The sequence below is a fragment of the Propithecus coquereli genome, unplaced genomic scaffold (genome assembly GCF_000956105.1).
Source record: "Propithecus coquereli isolate 6110/MARCELLA unplaced genomic scaffold, Pcoq_1.0 Scaffold249, whole genome shotgun sequence".
Taxonomy (NCBI): Eukaryota; Metazoa; Chordata; class Mammalia; order Primates; family Indriidae; genus Propithecus; species Propithecus coquereli.
In genome coordinates this window covers 350,281-371,108 of record NW_012148052.1, presented here as the reverse complement: position 1 = coordinate 371,108, position 20,828 = coordinate 350,281, and the positions used below count along the sequence as shown (strand labels likewise).

The following is a 20,828-nucleotide window of genomic DNA, read 5'->3' as shown; positions in this document are numbered from 1 at the left end:
CCTCATTTGTAACATGAAAGATTGTTTCTTGCTAAAGGAATTTCAGGCAGTAGCAAGGAAGTGTGGAAAGAGTTTTGCAGTAGGACATCCCTTAGGGTCTCCCTGTGGTTAATGCACACTTCCCAGGAATAACTGTTAACAACTGCACATTTATTGAGCACTTGTTCTGCCAGGCATTTGTGGCCAGTGCTTTATACATGCATTACTTCCTTGAACTCTCACACTCACCTGTTAAGATTCCCCCTTTATAGATTAAGAAGGTGAGGCCTAGAGATGGTATGCAACTTTCCTAGGGACACGGAGCTAGTAAATGGGCAGAGCTAAGACTTGAACAAGGTCTTTCTAACTCCAGACCCTGAGTTTGCAGGATTAGTGCCTTTGGGATGAAAGGGAGGGATCTTATTGCTTTGGTTCTTGGTTTGTTATTTGTCCAGCCAAACTTGAAAGGCTGTCAGGGCAGAGCTCCAGGCTACAACATGAGTGAAGATTGGCTTGAAACAGGCACTTCCCAAGCCTGTTCTTGGACACCAAATACAAAAAGGGGCCATTACTCTGGTGTTTACTTAGTTCCGGGTATAAGTTCTCGTTCTTCTAGACTTTTCGTTATGCCATCTAAATCACACTCAGTGTCTCATCCTGGGATCCTCATTCATCTCATCCCCACCACAATCCTCACTCACCGCATTTGTGGACTTAACCAGGATGCCAGCCTCTGTGTGAGCACTTACCTCCTTCAACCCTCATGATAATCCTGCAAGGAGGCACGGTTATTATACCCGTTTTAAAGATAAAGAAACAGAGTCTCAGAGAAGTTCAGTCACAGTGCCACAGGAGGTAAGTAGCCAGCTTGGCTAGGAACCCCGGTCTGTGTGATTCCAGAGCAGGAGCAATGCAGCCTCCATCTCAGCCCTGGCTCCTGGGTCACACCCTCCCTCACACCACGCTCATCAGCCCTCTTCTGGTGTCTCCCTCTGTCGTCCTCCTAGTTGGGATGGAGATGGCGCGTTCCTGTGGCTCCCAGCTCTCTAGCTGCCTCATCACTCTCATCTTCCTCCAGCTGCCTGTGCCCGCGTCAGGTAGGAGTTTCTGAACCTCTTCCCCTGCCTGGGACATCTGACAATGGCGTCCCCAGAGTAAGGAGGCTTGGCCAGAGGCCTTATTTCTTTTGGGGTTCTGTTCTTCCCCTACGACCCCCGCCCCCCCTCATTTGTTTATTTCTTTTATTTTTTGTGGGGGCGGCCTGGCCATGGGCCCAACCCCCCCCGCCCCGTCCCCCGACACTCTTTTCTCGGTCCTTCCCTAAGACGTGCCCTTCCTCATCCCTTCTCCAGCTCTTTCTCCCGCATCCCTCCCACCCAGACCGCCCTGTCTCTGTCCCTCGCACAGGGGATGCCGGCAAGTTCCACCTGGCCCCGCTGGGGGGCACAGCCGAGCTGCTCTGCCCGATCTCGCTCTGGCCTGTGACCGAGCCCAGGGAGGTGAGGTGGCTGCGGTCCCCACACCCGCAGCGCTCCCAGGTCGTTCACGTGTTCCGGGATAAGAAGGACTGGGATGAAGAGCTGATGCCGGAATATAAGGGGAGGACGGCGCTGGTGAGAGACCCCCAAGAGGGAAGTGTCACTCTGCAGATCCGCGACGTGCGCCTCGAGGACCGAGGGCCCTACCGATGTCTGATCCAGATCGGAAACCTGAGCAGGGAGGACACTGTGACCCTGCAGGTTGCAGGTTAGGATGGGTTGGAGGTGCCCAGGGTCATTGGAGGCAACTGGATGAGCCTAGGACCTACTTTGTCCCTCCATATCTAGACTTTTCTTTCATCCGACTTGGGGGGGCTGGTTCAGCCCTACCCAGCTGGGGCCGTTGACCTCAGTCCAGGCTGTGACACTGGCCCGGGCGTTTCTGATGAGGAAGGAGCCCCGACTTTGGAAAACACTGTACAATGCAGGTCCTGGTTAAATACAATCAGTGGCCTGTAGGGCTTGGTAGCTCAGATAATAGCTTTTCCTGTCTGGGTCATCTTTCTTTGCTCATTTATGAAGGAACTCATAACCATGTCTCTAAGGAAATGTCCTCAAGGTCCAGATTCCCAGTGGTGACGAGGACTTATTTGGTGGGTCCTCTCCTGGGATTCTGAGTACTTAAAGGCCCAGGAAGGTAGACATAGTGTTTCTCAAACTAGCTTCAATATTTGAAAAAACAGTCTATCAAAACCCCAACCCAACTCAACCCAACCCTCATCTTTGCATTTGCTTGAATGATACCAGCTCCATGTGGTCGCAAGCTGATGGTCATATATGAGTCACACACCAAAAAGAGGCAATGAATCAATTACTTTAAAACACATAGTAGTTGGTAGACAGCCTCTCCAAACATGAAGTCATTTGGTAGGTAAAGAGTATTTTCTTTAAAGGGAACTGAGGTGCCCAAAAGAATCTGAACCACGTGATGCAGTTACTGCTATGGGTGGGTTTTGAAATGTCTGAGGATGAAGGTAGAGACTGGTTTATCCCATTGGGAGGAGCGTGGGGGGAGGGCAGACATTCCAGTTCCATAAACAGCTGCCCCTGTTCATCAGAGGAAGAGGGCTCCGGCTGGGACCACGCCCTTGCTGAAGCCCTGCCCATCTGTTTCTGGGCTGATTCAGCCAGGCAGTCTCTCCTCTCCAGTTCTAGGCTCCGATCCCTACATCCACGTGAACGGCTATGACGCTGGATGGATCCAACTGGTGTGCAGGTCGGTGGGATGGTTCCCAGAGCCCTGGGCCGAGTGGAGAGACCCTCAAGGCAGGGCGCTTCCATCCCTGTCTGAGGCCCACTCTCTGGACAAAGTCGGGCTCTTCCAATCAGCAGTGTCCAGCAGAGTCAGGGACAGCACACTGGGGAATGTGTCCTGCACCTTCCGCAACATTGCCCTTGGCCAAGAGAAGACCGCAGCCATGGTCATAGCAGGTAAAAGGTGGGACAGAAAACACATTTGAAGCTCCTGGTGGTTCCAGAGGAAACTCCTACTCTAGTGGGAATTTTATAAAGAATTTTTAAAGTTTTTAAATTCTAAGAATAGAGCATGTCAATTATAGAAAACTTGAAAAAATACAGAATATTTTATAGAAACTGAAAAATGGCTTATAATCTCATAAATTCCAGAGAACCACTGCTAATATTTTTGGTATATTTCTTTCAAGACTTTCTTGTATGTATGTGTCTCTGAGTGTGTATATGTTTACATCTATGTACTCTGGGGTTTTTTTCCACTTACAATGTCATGAGCAATTTTTTTCTTTTTTTTGCTCATGTCCACAAGTAACACGATTTTAAGGGCTGTGTAGTATTTCACTGTGTGGCTACAGAATAATAAAATTAATCAAAGCCCTATGCCTGGGCATCAGACGTTTCCCAGTATTTCTTTAAATTATAACTAATGGTGTGGTGAACATCTTTGCACATATTTTGCCAAGTGATTCTGATTATTTTCTTAGAAAGTGCTTCTGGAAGTAGAATTAATGGGTCAAAGGGTATGAACCATTTAAAGATCCTTGAAAAATGGAGTCATATGGCAGAGAAGCGTGGTTGTAGAGCCAAGAAAGATAGACCGGAGCCTGGGCCTGGGGTAGGGAGGAGTCATGGACCTCTGCTAATCCTGTCCTTTCTTCTCTTACTACTGTCACTGCCCCTCACTAAGTGCTATGGCCTTACATGACTGGTCTCTTTAAATCTCTCTAAAACCCAAGAAGACAGGGATGCCCTGTCACCCCCATTTTACAGATGAGGAAAGCCAGCCTTGGAGGGGCTCAGTCTCCTGCCTAGGGTCATGCAGTGTTGAGTAAGGACATACCCAGCTTGGGCTCTTAACCACTTCTGCTCATTTTTTTTCTTCTCTATTTCTTCTTTCCTTTCTCCTTTCTTTCCTGCCTAGGCTTTAGGCCTGCTGCTGTAGCATCATAGAAATTTTTTTGCCCTACCGATAGTGCTCAGGGCAGAGAGGTCACACTGACTGCCATTCCAGAGCACAGTGAGGATGTGAAGGGGGTGGTGAGCAGGTGCTCCTGAGACCATAGGTATTTAGGGAGGAGAGCACCTTCAGTCCTCTAAAGTCCCAGGAGTATTTTTCCATTGAATTACATGGCAGTATGAGATTGTGGTCAAAAAGCTTGTTTAAACTATCATCTTCAAGCAGGACCATCTAAACCATTCCTGAGAGATGACCATCTCACTGATCTTTAATGGCATCCAGGGTTTGAGTTACCAAGAGAAGCAAAGAACCTCACCAGTTTTGGCTGGAGGTCTCTCCCTAGAGGTGATGGGAACAGTTGGGACATTCCTGAGCTGTCCGCCACCTGAGGCACGGCAGAAGCTCTCAGACGTCTCCCTGAGATGGTCATTGGTGGTTTTTGTTTCAGCCCCGTCTCCAGGGAGGATCTCCTCCTTAGCAGTGGCTCTTGCTGTGATCCTTTGTGTCCTGGGGCTCCTCATCATGGTGTGCCTTTGGCTTATCTGGAAGCAAAGAAGATCAAAAGGTAACTAAGTGGTCAAGGAGCCCAGGCGGGCAGGAGGTGGAGCTATGGCTGCTCTGGGAAAATGCTAGATGGACGCAGATGTAGCCATGACACTTGTCCATAGGGTGAGGGGCCCACACGTTGGCTGGGAGAAAACTGGTAGAGCTGTGCCCTGGGGACTCACACTGCAGAGAGAATTCAATAAATTTCAGAAAGACCCCTGGGCAGAGCTGTGAATTCTTACTCTCTGAGAAATTAGAAAATAACCAACTATGCCAGCCTTCTAGTTAACTAAGATATTAATTAGAGCCTTCTGATCAGGAAATCCAATTATATTCATTGGTTAAAATCCTCAGAAAAATGGCAAAGGGTTGTAAAGGACTTTGAAAATCACATAATACAACACTCCTTCCCCCATCTGACGGATTGAAGACCCTTTCAAATGGTCACACACTCCTAGTGACAAGGAGTCAGTCCCACTGAGGCAGCTTGGGCTATCTTTGGACAACTATACCTGTTAGAAAAAGCCCTTCCTAAGCTGAGCTGACATCTCTTTCTCCCTTTTAGAGAAGCTTCTCTATGAACAGGTGATGGAGGTAGGTAAGTGTCCTGGGATGGGGGTGGGGAGATGTTTCTTTGTTGTGTTAATTTCTGTACCCCCAGTGCCCACTAATCTAAATTCTATACCTGAAAATTCCATCATCTGCTGTCCTTGGTGACGGTGGTGGTGGTGACGGTGTCTAAATATGTTGCTCCCAGTGTTTACTGACTCTTACTTGCAATAGTGTGCCTTCCAGTATGCTGGGTGATTTTTGTCTTTGAGCTCATTGTGTCATCTCACTCTGTGTCATCTTATTCATGTAGACTGAATGTAGGGGAAGCTTTTATTCACTCAAGAAATAATTGATAACTATCTCCTAAATGCCCTGGACCACACTAGATTCTGGGGCTGCAATGGTGAGTAAGAGCAGACACAGCCTGTGCCCTCCGGGAAGTTGCAGTCTAGCCAAGGAGATTACGTGAATTAAATAATTACACAAATAAATGTATACTAAAGAAATGCCACAAAAGAAAGCTCCCAGTTCTGTGAAGGCTATGACCAGGAGGACCCAACCAAGCTTGAGGCTGGGGATGTGATGTTTGACTTGAAGGACCGGAAGTCATGAGTGAAGAGGGAATGGAAAACCATCTTCCGCAGAAAGAACAGCTTGTGAAAGAGGCATGGTCGGGGAGAGCGGCACTCACTGGGGAAGCTGAAAAGGTGCAGGAGTGAAGGGAGAGATGGCAGGGACGAGGCTGGGGAGTTAGGTAGGGGTTGGGCCACCTGAGGCCTTGTAGATCACGTGAGGATTTTAGTCCTTCTGAGAGCGGTGGTAAAGCAATGCACGGGGAAATCCCATCAGAATTGTGCTTTGAAAAATTCTCTCTGGCCGCAGTGTTGAGAAGAGACCAGAGGCAGTAAGCAGGATGTGGGGGACAATTTGAGCTGCCAGTTCCAGAGGAGAGAGAGATGATCAGGGATGGATCAGGGAGGTGGCGGTGCAGATAGACAGAGGTGGACAGGACCAAGAGCAGCAGGTAGATCAATAGGAATCAGGGACCCTCCCAGTGATGGCGAAGACTCTCATGATGTTTTCCTTTCCTTCCTCTAGAAAACCTTCTCTCGGACCATGCAAGAGAAAAAGGTAATTATATGTAAAGAGTGACGGGTAGGAAACAAATAACATATTCTTTCTCTTCCCCCCTTTCATCTTCTCCTCCAAGCTGGGGCAAGTACGGAGTGCACACAGCAGGCACTCTGGCTGTTTTGCCCGCAAGCGGAGGGGACAGTGAAGTGGAATGATGGTGAGGACTTCCCACTCAGGAGTCAGACAAACTTGGGTTTGAATCCTGCCTTCTTGGCCACTTGATGACCTTGGGCAAATTTCATGTCCCTCTGAGCCTCAGACCACACCTCTGTAAAAGGGAATAATAACTCTATGCACCTGACATTGTTGAGAGGATTCAGTGCCTGCCTCAGTATAAGAACAGGACGTAGATGGAGCCATTAGTAGAGGAAACGGTGACACTAAACCATACACTCCCGTGGAGCCGGGTCACATTCAGCTTCCTTGCTCCAATGTCCAATGCCCAACACTTGCCTGGCTTAGACAGGCCTGGCAGTGGACTCAGACATGTAACATCAGTTCTCTGGCAGGGTCAGTGCCAGGTAGGGGAAAATGTGGGCCACGTGGCCTTCCAGAGAAGCCACAAGTCCTTCCCCAAAGCACACGGAGCATACACATATGTCCCCAAACCTTCTGGGGCCTCCAAATTTGTGAAATTTGTAACTTCAGGGGAGCGACTTTAGAGAATAATAAAGTGATATCAACAAGTTCATGTGAGGCCTTTAGCTAGTTTTACACCTTAGATATCACAACAGTAGGCTATAAAAGGACAGCAAGGCACACACTCATACACCGCAGTTCCAAACACGCTGAAACACACACAGACAGTGGAAATGAAACCAGACAAAAAGGAAGGGGAAGGAGGAACCACAGACTTGGGCAAGCTGGGTCATTGGGAAAGTGTTACCAGGACCATCAGATTCCCCTGGGACATGGCGCTGGATTAGAGACTGAGAGAAATGTCACCATCCTTTTCCTCCTGAGGGGTGGAGTGATGAGCCCTCTAGGGCTCCAGGATAAAGGGGCAGGATGTGATCACTCACTTCTCTCCTTCTCTCTCTCTCTCTGGTTTTTAGGAAGACTCCATAAAGCCCTCAGTAAGTTCTGCTCCTCCTCTGTGGCACAAACTTCCTTCTGCTGACACCTTTGCTTTAGGATGAGTGTCTGAGTTCCACTTCCTGGGGCAGAAGGGAGGGGACAAGGGTAATTCAAGCCATGGAAATTGGGGATTTCTTGGCTCTCCACGGCCTCTTTTCTCAAGTATGTCCTCCTCCACTTTCCAACTAGATAACAGTTCTTATCTATTTCTAACTAGACAACAACTGTTATCTAGTCTCTAAATGGGAGATGTTTTACCAAGAAGAGATGTACCTCCCATAAGTGAAGCCATCTAGAAGTCCCTTTTATTACCCAGGCATGACATTTCCTTAGGTGGGGTCCACGATGGATGGATCCTCATTAAACTGAACACGCTGGAGCGGTGCTTCTCCACCATTTCTTGTATGAAAACGTTTTAAAAAAAAACCCTGCAGACATTTGAAGTATCTGTTTTATTTTACATTGAGAAAATATACATGGTAATCTAATAGAGACTCAGTTTTAATTAATTAATTAATTTTTTATTTTTTATGTAGAGACAGGGTCTTGCTCTTGCTCAGGCTGGTCTCGAACTCCTGAGCTCAAGGGATCCTCCCATCTCCGCCTCCCAGAGTGCTAGGATTATAGGCGTGAGCCACTGCGCCCAGCCTGAGACTCAGTTTTAAATGAACTTATATTTTATTCTTCTCGCATACACATACATACATTCATGATCATTACCCATAGGTGTGAGATGTCTCATTTATTCAGTCTGCATAAGGCTGGGCTCACATAGGAATTGGCTGATTCTCTGCAGTAGCGCTGAGGACCATGGCCCACAGCTGGGAGCTATTGCCATTGCAGACGCTCTTATGGGGATGTTCTGGGGTATGGCAATTGAGGATCTGCTTTAGGAATGTTTGGGATGGGACTGTAGCACTGTGGGAATGTAGAAGCCCTTGTTCTGATCTGCCAAACTTTCTTATTCTTTAGAGAAACTCCGGAGTGAACTGAGTAAGTTTCCCATGTTCTTGTAACTTCCATACCAACTTATCTCCTGCTGTCCTGATAGTTCCAGTGATAGTTCATCCCTCTTCTTTCTTCTTTCATAGAGTTGAAAAGAGCTGCAGCAAACTCAGGTGAGATGCACTTGCTCCGTGTTTGACCCCCACCCTCTGGGAGTTCTTGATTTCTCCAGCGCTTTAACAGTCAGTCCCTTCTATGTCTTTCAGGCTGGAGAAGAGCCCGGCTGCATTTTGGTAAGTTACACCAATCCCACAGATCCGCATCTCAGAGCCTGTCCTCCTTATGGCTTTGTGACCTTAGATTGTGCTCCATTCCTTTGAAATGCAGACTGTAATTTCTTTTATTGTTATCGAATCTGTTTATCTTTTGATCAAATTTTTAAAAATCTTTATGATCTTTCTTTTGGGCACAGATTTAGAAAGTCTTCTCTCTTAGAGCACTGATATTAGGTTTGCTCTTATTATGGGTTTTTCTATGATTTTTAAGATTTTTCTTAAGTTTATAAGTTATTTGTATTTCTTTGTTACTCGTCTGTTCCTGTCCTATTTGGGCTACTTTTTGACTTTCGAGGATTCTTTCTAGATAAAGTATATTAACTCTTTGTCATCTTTGTCACCACTCATTTTTAATTTGCATTTTAATTTCTTTATAGTATTTTTCTGGTGCATGAATGTTTCATTTTTATGTAGTCAAATTCATTAATCTTTTCCTGTGTAGTCTCTTCCGTGCTCTCAGGTTTGGGAAGTCCTTCCTGTCCCACAATCAGATAAATAGCCACTGCTTCTGCCTCTTTCCACACACATGCCACACTGTTTTCTTTCTCTACAGACTAATTTTCTTGGGGGATGGTGACTGAAATTCTCAGAGAAGAAGGGAATGGCTTGGGCAGATGCCCCAATAATATAGACTACAAAAAGCTTTCATAGTTTTATTGTAAAAAGATTTGCACGTGTCTCTTTTTAATTTATTCCTAAATAGTTTGCATTTTTGCTGCTGTTCCAATGGGATCCATTGTTTTCACTGCTTTGGGACCCTTATCAATTTTCTAGGCTCTTTATTCCCCTACTGTTCATACTATCGTCCTTCAGGCAGAGCACAACAGAATCGATGACCTGGCCACTTGAGAAAGCACCAGGTCACCTTGGTTGGAATTCTGGGAGCTCATGAACGCTCTGCCTCACATTCACAGCCTGGCTTACTGCCACCACTTCAACCAAGCATGGTTTCATGGACTTAACTCTCCAAGAAGAGCCTGTTTCCCATATTTAGGGGAGGAGGGCGACTCACTGTGACACCCATAATCCACAGTGTTAAGGAAAAATCCTCTCTATGACAACATTTAAAAATGATAATTATAAGCAATAATTTTCGGTAACAAAATGAGCATCATGCACTCACTGTAGCAACGAGCCACTATCTCATACATTAGTTCATCAAGTCTGCACAGTAGCTCTAAACATATGTTCTGTCATTACCCCCATTTTACAGATGAGGAAACTAAGGCTTAGAGATGAATAACAAGCCCAAGGCTATGTAACTAGCACTAGAGCTAGGACTCAAACATCCTATGTAGCTGCAGGGTCTAACATCAAAGCCTAAGTTTATCATCATATATTAGATTCCTTTGGAACATTGCAGACAGAGGTAATGTCTTAGTCCACTTTCTGTTGCTATAACAGAATACCTAAGACTGGGTAATTTATAAAGGAAAGAGGTTTATTTAGCTCACAGTTCTGGAGGCTAGGAGGTCCGAGATCGGGTAGCTGTATCTGGTGAGGGCCTCATGCTGCTTCATGAAAAGCAGAAGAGCAAGTGAGTGCATGCGAAGAGAGAGGAGACAGAGCAGGGCAACCTGCTTTAGTACAGCCCACTCTCCAGAGAACAACCCAGTCCTGAGAGAACTGCATTAATCGCTTCGTGAAGACGGAGCCCCCGTGACCCAAACACCTCCCAACACTACCTCAATGAGGGTTTAAGGTTCCAACGCATAATCTTTTGGGGGACACACTCAAACCATAGCAGGTAGGATTTCCTAAAGATTAAGGCAATTTCACAGACAGATGAAGAAGTTCTTTTACTTAGTACCCTACCAAGAGACCTATTCTTTCAAAGGCAGTATTATTTGGTTTCAGTTGATATGTGGGGGGAGACCCATTAACTAAAATGGGCCAATAACAGTGATTGCAGACCTAAAGATTGTTTTTCCCTCCCAAGCTACTAAGAGATCCCTTAAGACCTAGCCTTCCCAAACCTCACCTCTCTGTGGCTCTCTGCAGTGGTGGTGACCCTGGACCCGGACACGGCACATCCCAAACTCATCCTGTCTGAGGACCGGAAATGTGTGAGGCTCGGAGACAGAAGGCAGCCTGTGCCTGACAACCCCGAGAGATTTGATTTCGTCGTCAGTGTCCTGGGCGCAGAGTACTTCACGGCTGGCTGTCACTACTGGGAGGTGTATGTGGGAGACAAGACCAAATGGATCCTTGGGGTGTGCAGTGAGTCAGTGAGCAGGAAGGGGAAGGTCACTGCCTCGCCCGCCAACGGACACTGGCTTGTGCGACAGAGTGGCAGGAATAAGTATGAAGCTCTCACGTCCCCGCAGATCTCCTTTCGCCTTAAAGAGCCTCCTCAGTGTGTTGGGGTTTTCCTGGACTATGAAGCAGGAGTCGTCTCTTTCTACAATGTGACTGACAAATCCCACGTCTTTACTTTCACTGACAGTTTCTCTGGCCCCCTTCGCCCTTTCTTTGAACCTTGTCTTCATGATGGAGGGAAAAACACAGCGCCTCTAGTCATTTGTTCAGAACTACAGAAATCCGAGGAATTGGTTGTCCCCAAGCCAGAAGGAAAACACCACGCTAATGGAGATGTGTCCCTGAAGGTGAATCCTTCCTTACTACCCGCTCAGGACCCAGAGCTTTTCTCACTCAGGGATATGACCCTGTCCTTGCCCTCTGATCTTGGCCCAGCCCTTCAGGGGCTCAAGGTTCCTTCTTTTTAGGGATGTGCCTTGTTACCTGCTCCCATGACCATCCAGCCCAGTGCCCTGGATTTCAGTATCCTGGCCCAGCACCCGCTTCTGGAATGTCTCCTCTCCTTAATCCAAATCCTGACCCTTTTGTGGTTTCTCTTTGTACCACTCTTCTCCCAGGGCTCAGTTCTGAACCCCGCCTTTCTTCCGGCACTTGAGGTTCCCATCGATCTGAGGGGAGAATTCCTAAAAACCATACAAGCAGTTTAGGTTCAGGTGAACATGCAGAATTGTGTCCCTGAGATACGGCACAGCTTCAGGCGAAAGTGTTCTTTACTCCAGGGGATATTTAGAAGAACTTCTCTCTGCCTCATCCTGCCCTCAGGCTTTTCCTCCAGGAGTTATGGCCCCTAGTCTCTGACTTCTTACTTAACCCCTCAAAGATTGCTTTTCTCTCTTCTCTCTCTCAGTTCAGGCCTCTGGCCCCCAAAGTCAGCTTTCTAAAAGTAAACACGTTTTGGATCACATGCCCTTCATTCTTTCTTCAGGAATGGGGGTGGAGAGGCAGAGGAGTAAAATATGCCATCCTTTTCTATTTTCTTTTCTTTTTTTTGAGACAGAGTCTTGCTGTCACCTTGGCTGGAGTGCAGTGGTGGGATCATAGCTCACTGAAACCTCAAATTCCTGGGCTCAAGCAAGCCTCCTGCCTTAGCCTCCCAAGTAGCTGGGACTATAAGGCATGCACTAGCACACCCGGCTAATTTTTCTATTTTGAGTACTGACAGGGGTCTCACTTTTGCTCAGGCTGGTCTTGAACTCCTGACCTCAAGTGATCCTTCCATCTTGGCCTCCCAGTGTGCTAGGATTACAGGCATGAGCCGCTGTGCCTGGGCCCTTTTCTATTTACTGATGCTGTTTACAACATAATTTGGTGACATCCAGAGCTAATTGTACGTGTTTTCAAAAGCTAATCTACCTATTGATGATAACCAGGTACAGGAACTTAAAACATAGTAGCCATAATTCTAAAAGGCCTCAGGAGCAGAGTCAGGGAGCTGGGAAGCATAGCTGCAAACAAAGAGCTCAGCTGTGTGTGGCCTTGAAAACAGAGTGCAGACGAGTTAGTCTGTAGTGCTGGCCCTTTTGAATACCTTCCTGAGATTCGGAGAGGCCCAGCTAGAAACAGTGGCATTTTTAACCATCAGTGTAGAAGCTTTTCCCCCCACAAGACCATTGTATCAAAAGATTTGACAATTTGTGTAACAAACAGCCTCTTAGGTTAGAGAGTATTGATTTCGAATAAGAAGTTGGTAGACCACGTGTGAGGATAAAATAATGAACCTGATTTTTGGGTGTGGATTGCAGAAAGAAACCTAGTCACTTTCAAGTTACACCACATATGCGATCTGGCCTATTTGTGGAGATGCTGGCTATCTGTGTGCAGATGGGTATACAGCTCTACCCAACAGAAACTGGACCTTTCTGTTGTTAGAAGTTCTCTCTGTTAATACCTGTATTAGGGTTCTCCAAAGAAACAGAACGAATAGGAGATGTGTGGTTCTCTACCCCCTTGCCCCCGACCACTGACTGTATGTTTGGGGTTAGCAGCCCCTTCTCCTCTCCCACCCCTCCTCCTCTCCCACCCCTCCTCCTCTCCCACCCCTTTGGCCCTAAGCCCACTGGCCTCCCTGAACCCAGCTCCTGTGTATATATATAGAGAGAGAGAGAGAGAGAGAGAGAGAGAAACAGAGAGAGAGAGAAACAAAGAGAGAGGGACAGCGAGAGAGACAGACAGAGAGAGATTGATTGATTTATTATAAGGAATTGGCTCACATGATTATGGAGTTGGCAGGTCGCAAGACCTGCAGGGTAAGTCAGCAAGCTGGCATCCCAAGAGAGCTGATGGTGTAGTTCTAGTCTGAAGGCAGCAGGCTTGAGGCCTAGGAAGAGCTGATGTTTCAGTTTGAGCCTGAAGGCATGAAAATAGCTGACGTACCAGTCCAAAGTCTGGCTGGAGGAAGAATTCTCTCTTAGTTGGGGGAGGGTCAGTGTTTGTGTTCTATTCAGATCTTCAACTGATTGGATGAGGGCCATCCACATCAGAGAGGGACACTGTGCTTTATTCATTCAGTCTACTGATTTAAATGTTAATCTCATCCAAAAAACGCTATCACAGACACACCCCGAATAATGTTTGACCAAATATCGGGGCATCTTGTGGTCCAGTCAAGTGGATACATAAAATTAACCATCACAGTGGCTGAGTAGAATTTTTTGTTTGCTTTTGTACAGTTTTAAAATAAAAGTTTGATATTCATTGTTTGGTATGCTGTTATTTTCATTGTGAATGAGAAGTTGCAGGGAAAGGCTTTGAGCTGCTAACAGAAAAAACACATTATGGGATTGGTTTCCAAACAGCTTTGAGTCCATTCAAGCAAGCTTTAACCACAGCTCATAAAAGCCATAGTTTTATTCCTGTTTGCCCTGTAGTATTTTTTTCTTATTTTAAAATCAATTTATAAACTAATAGTGTTCATCAGGTATTTATATTTCACTCACCCATATTCAGTTCCAAACACACTTTTCTGAATATCCCAATCTTAAAACTAACTCACATTGTCACACTGGCTCTGCGCGATGAGAGAATTGACCTTACCAGCCAGAAAGAGAACTTACATTTCTGGGGGCAGAAGATATATGTATCTCCCTTCCAGTTCTACACTCCTTCGATTTTAAACTGTAAACTAGAGTGAAGTGCCAGACACTGGGCTTCGCTGAATGTCTACAGAACGTGTCAAGGGTCACTAACTTTACTTTGAGTTCATGACCCCTTGGAGGTCATGTAGGTTAGCTATACCAATTTTACAACTTCCCAGACAGGTGACCCTGCGCCATGGGCTTGAATACCCGAGCGCGGAAGGAAATCCAGCAACCTTACGAGGGAACCCAGTTTCTACCGTTAGGTTCTAAACTTGGCAAATGTTTTCCCCGGAGTCACCAGGGCTACAACCCCCAGGACTACAACTCCCAGCATGCCATGCCCAAGGCCTAAGCTTATTAGCGGTCCCTCCTGGATCTCTTGCGTTGTGGCAGCCATTACAGCCAATGGGAAGGAAGAATAATCTCCAGAACCCAATCCTGGGGAGGTAGGGCGGATCTTTTTTGGGTTCCGGCTCCGGCTCCTTCCCCCGCCGACCGAGGCGGCGCTGTACCTGACCGAGCGGCGGGAGCGAGGTGGGTCCTGTTTGGGCCTGAGGTTATGGGGGGAGGCGGACTCGACTTCGCGGGGAGCTCCGAGCACGGCCCCTTTCCTCTCACCGAGGAGTTGGAGGCTGCTGCTTTGCTCCCCAGACCCAGTGGTAGGCAAAGGGGCCCTGTGCGCCTCCGCTCTGACCCCTGTCCCCCGGCCCGCGCGGCCAGGCTGCTGTCCACACCTCTCTCCATGTCTGCCGGCCAGTCTCCTGTTGGCCTTTGAGTACTCCACCCCCTCGCCCCCAGCTAATGACCGTACGTTTGGGGTTAGCAACCCCTTCTCTCCCGTCCCTCCTCCTCTGCCACCCCTTTGGCCCCAAGCCCACCGGCCTCCCTGAACCCAACTCCTGCCCTCCAGAATACTGTACCATTAGACTCTGCCATTAGCTTCTTGTTGCCCCACAACACACAACCCAGCCTCTTGGGCCCTGATTCTCTGACACCTCTGATGGCAGCCTTTGCCCGTTCTCCCCTACCATCTCCCCGGACTCTCTGAATCCTTCGGTCCTCCTCTATCTCTGACCCGTTATTTAGCTCTGCTGTGAGTCCCTGTTCTTGAGTACCTTGTCCTTGGTCTTTCTAAGCTCCTCTCTCCCCTTCCTCCCCCCAGTTCTCCACCCTGAACTTTGGTCCTTCAGACGACATTCTAGCTTGGCCTCCTCCTTCTAACCCAGGCCCTTTGCCTTCATCATCTGTAATCACCAGCCCCGTCTTCTTGGCTCTTACTTCTTAGACCTGGCCCCTTCTCCGCTGTCTCAGCAACCCCTTCCACCATTGCTTCCACCCGTGCTGCTGAGCCCCTAGGAAGACAAGCCCTATAGGCCCCTTTCACCCTTAAATCTCCGAAATGTGGCCTGAAAGTATACTTTAGTACACTGTCTTCTCAGTAGGTTGTGGGCTCCCTATCTCTGCAAGTCCCAGTCTTGCTCACCCATGCTGCAAGTCCTAGCTCAAATCCCGTCTCTTCCACGAAGCTGCTCATCCCTGATCTTGTCAGGGAAATATGCCTGTGTCGTCTAAACTCCCATGGCGCTGTTTTATTTCTTTCTTTCCTTCCTTCCCTCCTTTTCTCGCTCCAATACTAGTGTAATGGTTAAAAGCCACTGGCTTTGGAGTGATGGGCATAGGCCTCAGTTCTGCCACTTATTTGCTGTGTGCCCTTGGGTAAGTTACTTAAATTCTCTGAGCCTCAGTTTTCTCATCTCTAAAATAAGAATGCTGTGAAATGAAATGAGATGATTATATGGCTCTTAGTCCATGGCCTAGCACTTGGTATCAGCTTCAAAAAATGTTAACTATTATTGCTTTCTGTATAATGTGCCAGATACTGTGCTAGGCAGTGAGGAGAGGGTACAAAGGTGACCAATGCACTGGTCCCCTGGAACTTAACCTTCTGCACTGTATGACAGTCTGTTCCACTACATTCATAAACTGTTTGAGGGTGGTAATCATAATCCTAAGTCATTTTGCTCTTATATTGACCCAGCATTCAGCCCTGGGTAGAGCTCGAGCTTGATAAATTGTAGGTTCTCAGAATAGCAGTTTGGAAGTGAGTGGAGGCCGTGTAGCTCATTGCATAGAGAGAGATACTGGAGCCCTACATGGGGTGGGTGGTAGTGGGGATCGAGTTAAGATCACATCCGTTAACTCATTCATTCAAAAGACATTTGAGCACCCAGCCTTGTGCTGCAGAAGGAGATTACTAAAATAATCCAGTCCCTTTTCTCAAGCTGGATATAAATTACCAGTGGAAACAGACTTGCAAACGGGTAATTGCAAATCACTGTAAAAGCAAACACGATTCTGTGGGTGCATAAAGGAGAAAGTGGGCAGCAATCAGGAGATTGCTGAGGAACAGTGGGTGAGAATAGACACAAGTAAGCATGAAATGGGTTCTGGAGACAGGCCTGACCTTCCCCTATTCAACTCATTTAACAAATACTTTTCAGGATCTACTGTATATGCCTGCCACTACTCTAGAGAGTTTGGGTTACCTTAGTAAATAAAATGAAACAAAGATCTCAGCCTTCATAGGACTTACGTTTTAGCAAGGGAGGTAAACAATAAATAATAGACATACATAAATAGACTGTCAGAAGGTGAGATGTGCTATGGGACAGGGGGACTGGGAGTGTGTTAAGGGCTTGTAATTTTTAAAAGGATGGTCAGGGTAGAGTGAATTTAAGTATGAAGGAATAAATAGTTTCTGATGTTTACTTGCGTTTTTGAAAGTGAAGCAAGCCTGTTTTCATATTGCTTATTTGAATTCTTCAGGAAACACTAACAAGAGCTGGTAATCTACAGCTCACCTCCTGTTGTTTTAAATAAAGTTTTATTGGAACACAGCCATACTCATTCCCTTAAGTCTTGTTTATGGCTGCTTTCATGAGACAATGGCAGACTTGAGTAGTTACAACGGAGATTTTATGGCCCTAAATATTTGCCAATTATTCATTATCTGGCCTTTTACAGGAAAAAGTTGCTGACCTCCGCTCCTTAAAGTGTTGAGGTTCTGTCTGTATTTCATGTTATAGAAGATTATATACAGTCTTGTACTATTTTTTAATTAAAACATTTTTTCCTTTCCTAACAAGATCACTTAAAAGGTCTTTTTCATTCTTGTATTCTTCACAGGGCTAGGCCATAGTGTTTTCACACTCTGCTGAGGATTACAGGCATTTCCTTTCATACAAAATCCCACAGTGTGGGCAGGAATCAAAGTTAGTGATGAGGAAGTTGAGGCTCAGAGTGGTTGAATAATTTGCAGAGTTATAATATGTGTCACCATTGTAATCCAACCATAAATGTAGTCAGTACCACTTCCTTCATTCTGTGTTGCTTTTTTCCAAAAATACTTGTTGACTTAAAGGAATTATCAGTCTTTCATTTTCTATCCTCAGTGTCCTATCATAGTTTGTGCTTCCCTCCCTCATCCCTTTGTTCATGTCACTGTGGACAGCATCTCCACCAGTCCGCTCTGCCTTTTGAAATGTTATTATTTCTTCAAGGCCCAGAATGGAAATGCCACCATTCTTGTCTTATCAGGAGTACTTTTTTCTTCCCTTCCTTCCCTGGTTTGGCTGTAGGAATCTGAAGGAGCCTGTGCAGCTTAGCAAATATTTACTGATGTTTTTGTAAAGCAACCTCTGTGCTGGGCACTGTATGTCTTTGGGTGTTTGGGGTGGGTGGTTAGTGTGGTCTGTACATCTGTGTCTGTGTGTATCTTCGTGTGTATTTGGTATGTGAGTGTGTGACTGTGTGGTTTAAGAATATGGCTGTATATGTGTGAGGTATGTGAGTGTCTAGCCATGTATATGACTGTATGTATGTTGTTGTGTGTATGTGGTTAGGGGTGTGTGTGTGGTGTGAGAATGTATGGCTGTGTATGTGGTGTGTATTTGTGTGGTTGTATATGTGTGACTGTTGTGTGTGTGATATGAAAGTATGATTGAATGTGTTTGGTGGCGTGTATGGCTGTGTGTCATGTGGGAATGTGGCTGTGTGTGTGAGTGTGTATGTGTGAGCCTGCATGTATGAGTGCATGTATGTGTGTGTGTGGCTTAGTGTGGTGGAAGTTAGCACAGACTAATCAGAACACACACAACCCAGGCCCCCCAGTAGCTCTTGGAGGTCCCAGATGTCAACCCTTTTGTTGCTAGAGTATGGTGAGGTCTAGAGAGGTGTGGGTGGTAGAAATCTTAAGAGTCAAAGGGAGATCTTGTAAACAACTAGGAGAGCCTCAACAATTAGAGGTTTTGTTAAGTTAATTTTTTTTTTTGAGACAGAGTCTCACTCTGTTGCCCAGGCTAGGGTGCCATGGCATCAGCCTGCCTAGCTCACAGCAACCTCAAACTCCTGGGCTCAAGCGATCCTCCTGCCTCAGCCTCCTGGGTAGCTGGGACTACAGGCACACGCCACTGTGCCCAGCTAATTTTTTCTATTTTTAGTTGTTTGGCTAATTTCTTTCTATTTATAGTACAGATGGGATCTCGCTCTTGCTCAGGCTGGTCTCAAACTCCTGAGCTCAAGCAATCCTCCCGCCTCAGCCTCCCAGAGTGCTAGGATTACAGGCATGAGCCACCGCGCCTGGCCTGTTAAGTTCATTTTGAAAGCAGGCAAATAGATGTATACTTTTTTTTCTTACCCCCACCCCATGTATACTTTTAAGGAAGGTTTTTATTTTTAATCTTTTCAAAAAAGATTAAACATAAAAGGAGTTTTAGTTAAGTTATAGTTAGGCAGAAAAATTGAACTCATCCCAAAATGGAAGCTCCTTTACTTGTACATGAATTATGGTCTAGATTGTCATTTTTTAGTGGTATTAAGAAGAGTGATATTATTCAAATTGCACAAATATCTAATGGTGATAGACAAAGCTGGTGCCTTCTTTTTGCACTGGGGGTAGCTTTAAATATCTGTGAAAGTTTGTCACTTGAAAGTTAGTAAGTAAAGGCATTGTATCCAAGTATTCCAGTTGATTGAGGTTATTTCTGATGGATGGTTCCATGGAGAAGGTATACACCCCTTTAAATAGAACAAAAGATTCCCTGTGGTCTGGCCTGACCCGAGGAGTAAAGGTGTTGGCCATTTGTGTTCATTCCCAGGGTTCAGAGATGGGCAGTGAGAAGGAGCAGAGTCCAGAACCACACCTGCCTGAGGAAGGGGAAGGGGGTAAGCCTTGGAGAGTGGATGACTCAGAGGGTTCTCGTACCCCACCTGGGGAGAAAGACCATGGGCAGGAGAGCCTGTTGGAGGGGCCACAAGAAACCTATCCAAAAAAGCCATGGCAGAAAGTTACTGCGCCAGCTCAAGAGCCAGGGGACCTCATTGTTCATCCAAGGCCTGAGGCAGAGGAGAAGCCCTTTGTATGTGCCCAGTGTGGCAAAACCTTCAATAACACCTCCAACCTGAGAACACACCAGCGGATCCATACTGGCGAGAAGCCGTACAAGTGTTCTGAATGTGGCAAGAGCTTCTCAAGAAGCTCCAACCGCATCCGGCATGAGCGGATCCACCTGGAAGAGAAGCACTACAAGTGTCCCAAGTGTCAGGAGAGCTTTCGGCGGCGCTCAGACCTCACCACGCACCAGCAAGATCACCTGGGCAAGCGGCCGTACCGCTGTGACATCTGTGGCAAGAGCTTCACCCAGAGTGCCACATTGGCTGTACATCACCGGACCCACCTGGAGCCAGCACCCTACATTTGCTGTGAGTGTGGAAAGAGCTTCAGTAACAGCTCCAGCTTTGGTGTGCACCACCGCACTCACACAGGTGAGAGGCCTTATGAGTGCGCCGAGTGTGGGCGGACCTTCAGTGATATCTCCAACTTTGGAGCACACCAAAGGACCCACAGAGGGGAGAAGCCCTACCGGTGCACTCTGTGTGGGAAACACTTCTCCCGGAGCTCAAATCTCATCCGCCACCAGAAAACACACTTGGGTGAGCAGACTGGAAAAGATTCCAGCTGAAGGAAAGCCCCATGTAGAGAGTGAGGGGGAGAGAGCAAGAGACCCCAATGTAGTAGAGGAAGAAGATCTTTGAATCTGCTGCTGCCACCTTGATCTCAAGCTCTTCCATCCCACTTTGGAGAATGGTTTCCTGTTGCCTCTGAAGCCAGGATCTCCAGGAATTCCTAAGAAAGGACTCTGAGTAAAAATCGTTGCCTCTTTCCAGGCCAATTTCTTGCCTTGGAAAATCAGAGGACCCAGTTTTGGCTTCACCTCCTTGGGGTGAAAGAGAAATAAGGTAGGCTTAGAACATGTTGATGTTGTTAGGGCCGCAGTGCCCTGGCCTTTGAAGAAGTGAGATGGGTGTCACTGTCTAAAGTCCTCCAAATTGTCTATGAACTGCTTAGGGCACACTGCAGTGGCCAGTTAGTTCCCATCTGCTATGCCCCAACTTTGCTTCTAGATCTCTGGGCTGGGAGGAAGTTGCCTTCCCAGTGGAAGGGGTCTCCTTGGTCTGGAGAAGAGATCTGAGGTCCTGCCTTAGGAATGAAAGGGAAGCCTTCAGGGAGTCATGATCCAGGGACCTTCGCACTCCCCTGTATTTGTTACTTGTTTTCCCACCCCCAACCTGCCTCTGTTTCCCCCAGAGCGATTAGCAGTAAAACCCTTCTATGAAAAGGACCTGTGTACTTATTTGGGGAAGAGGGGAGCTGGGGAGATTATCCCACTGCAGCCCACTGAAAGAGAGTTGAATTCCAAGAAAGACAGATGGGTGGGTGGCTACTCTGAAAAGCAAAGGGAAGCAGGCTGAGTCTCTGGGACCTTTGAGGAAAAGGGGGAAAAGAAAGGAACTATCATTAATTGAGCATGCACTCCATGCTATCGATTCCACCAGT

The 20,828-nt window shown here is 46.8% G+C and overlaps 2 protein-coding genes across 2 annotated transcripts; both read left to right on the top strand.

Annotated features, from left to right (window-relative positions):
• Nucleotides 1-991: 991 nt before the first annotated feature.
• Nucleotides 992-11,263, top strand: ERMAP (erythroblast membrane-associated protein (Scianna blood group)). The gene is made up of 10 exons (XM_012646661.1): nt 992-1,076; nt 1,387-1,725; nt 4,397-4,513; nt 5,060-5,092; nt 6,145-6,177; nt 7,236-7,256; nt 8,230-8,250; nt 8,349-8,375; nt 8,469-8,495; nt 10,539-11,263. Exons 1-10 carry the CDS (start codon nt 992-994, stop codon nt 11,261-11,263), a joined length of 1,428 nt encoding a protein of 475 aa, XP_012502115.1.
• A 3,125-nt stretch (nt 11,264-14,388) lies between these two features.
• On the top strand, nt 14,389-20,610 carry ZNF691 (zinc finger protein 691). Its single transcript, XM_012646678.1, has 2 exons — nt 14,389-14,467; nt 19,090-20,610. Exon 2 carries the CDS (start codon nt 19,099-19,101, stop codon nt 19,951-19,953), a length of 855 nt encoding a protein of 284 aa, XP_012502132.1. The 5' UTR covers nt 14,389-14,467; nt 19,090-19,098; the 3' UTR covers nt 19,954-20,610.
• Nucleotides 20,611-20,828: the final 218 nt, after the last annotated feature.

What these genes read in the sequence shown, in the direction of transcription:
- ZNF691 (XM_012646678.1), top strand. Translation starts at nt 19,099, where the DNA reads ATGGGCAGTGAGAAGGAGCAGAGTCCAGAACCACACCTGCCTGAGGAA.
- ERMAP (XM_012646661.1), top strand. Translation starts at nt 992, where the DNA reads ATGGAGATGGCGCGTTCCTGTGGCTCCCAGCTCTCTAGCTGCCTCATC. An exon ending in GCTGCCTGTGCCCGCGTCAG is followed by an intron (nt 1,077 to 1,386) that starts GTAGGAGTTTCT and finishes TCCCTCGCACAG; the next exon opens with GGGATGCCGGCAAGTTCCAC. An exon ending in GAAACTCCGGAGTGAACTGA is followed by an intron (nt 8,251 to 8,348) that starts GTAAGTTTCCCA and finishes CTTCTTTCATAG; the next exon opens with AGTTGAAAAGAGCTGCAGCA.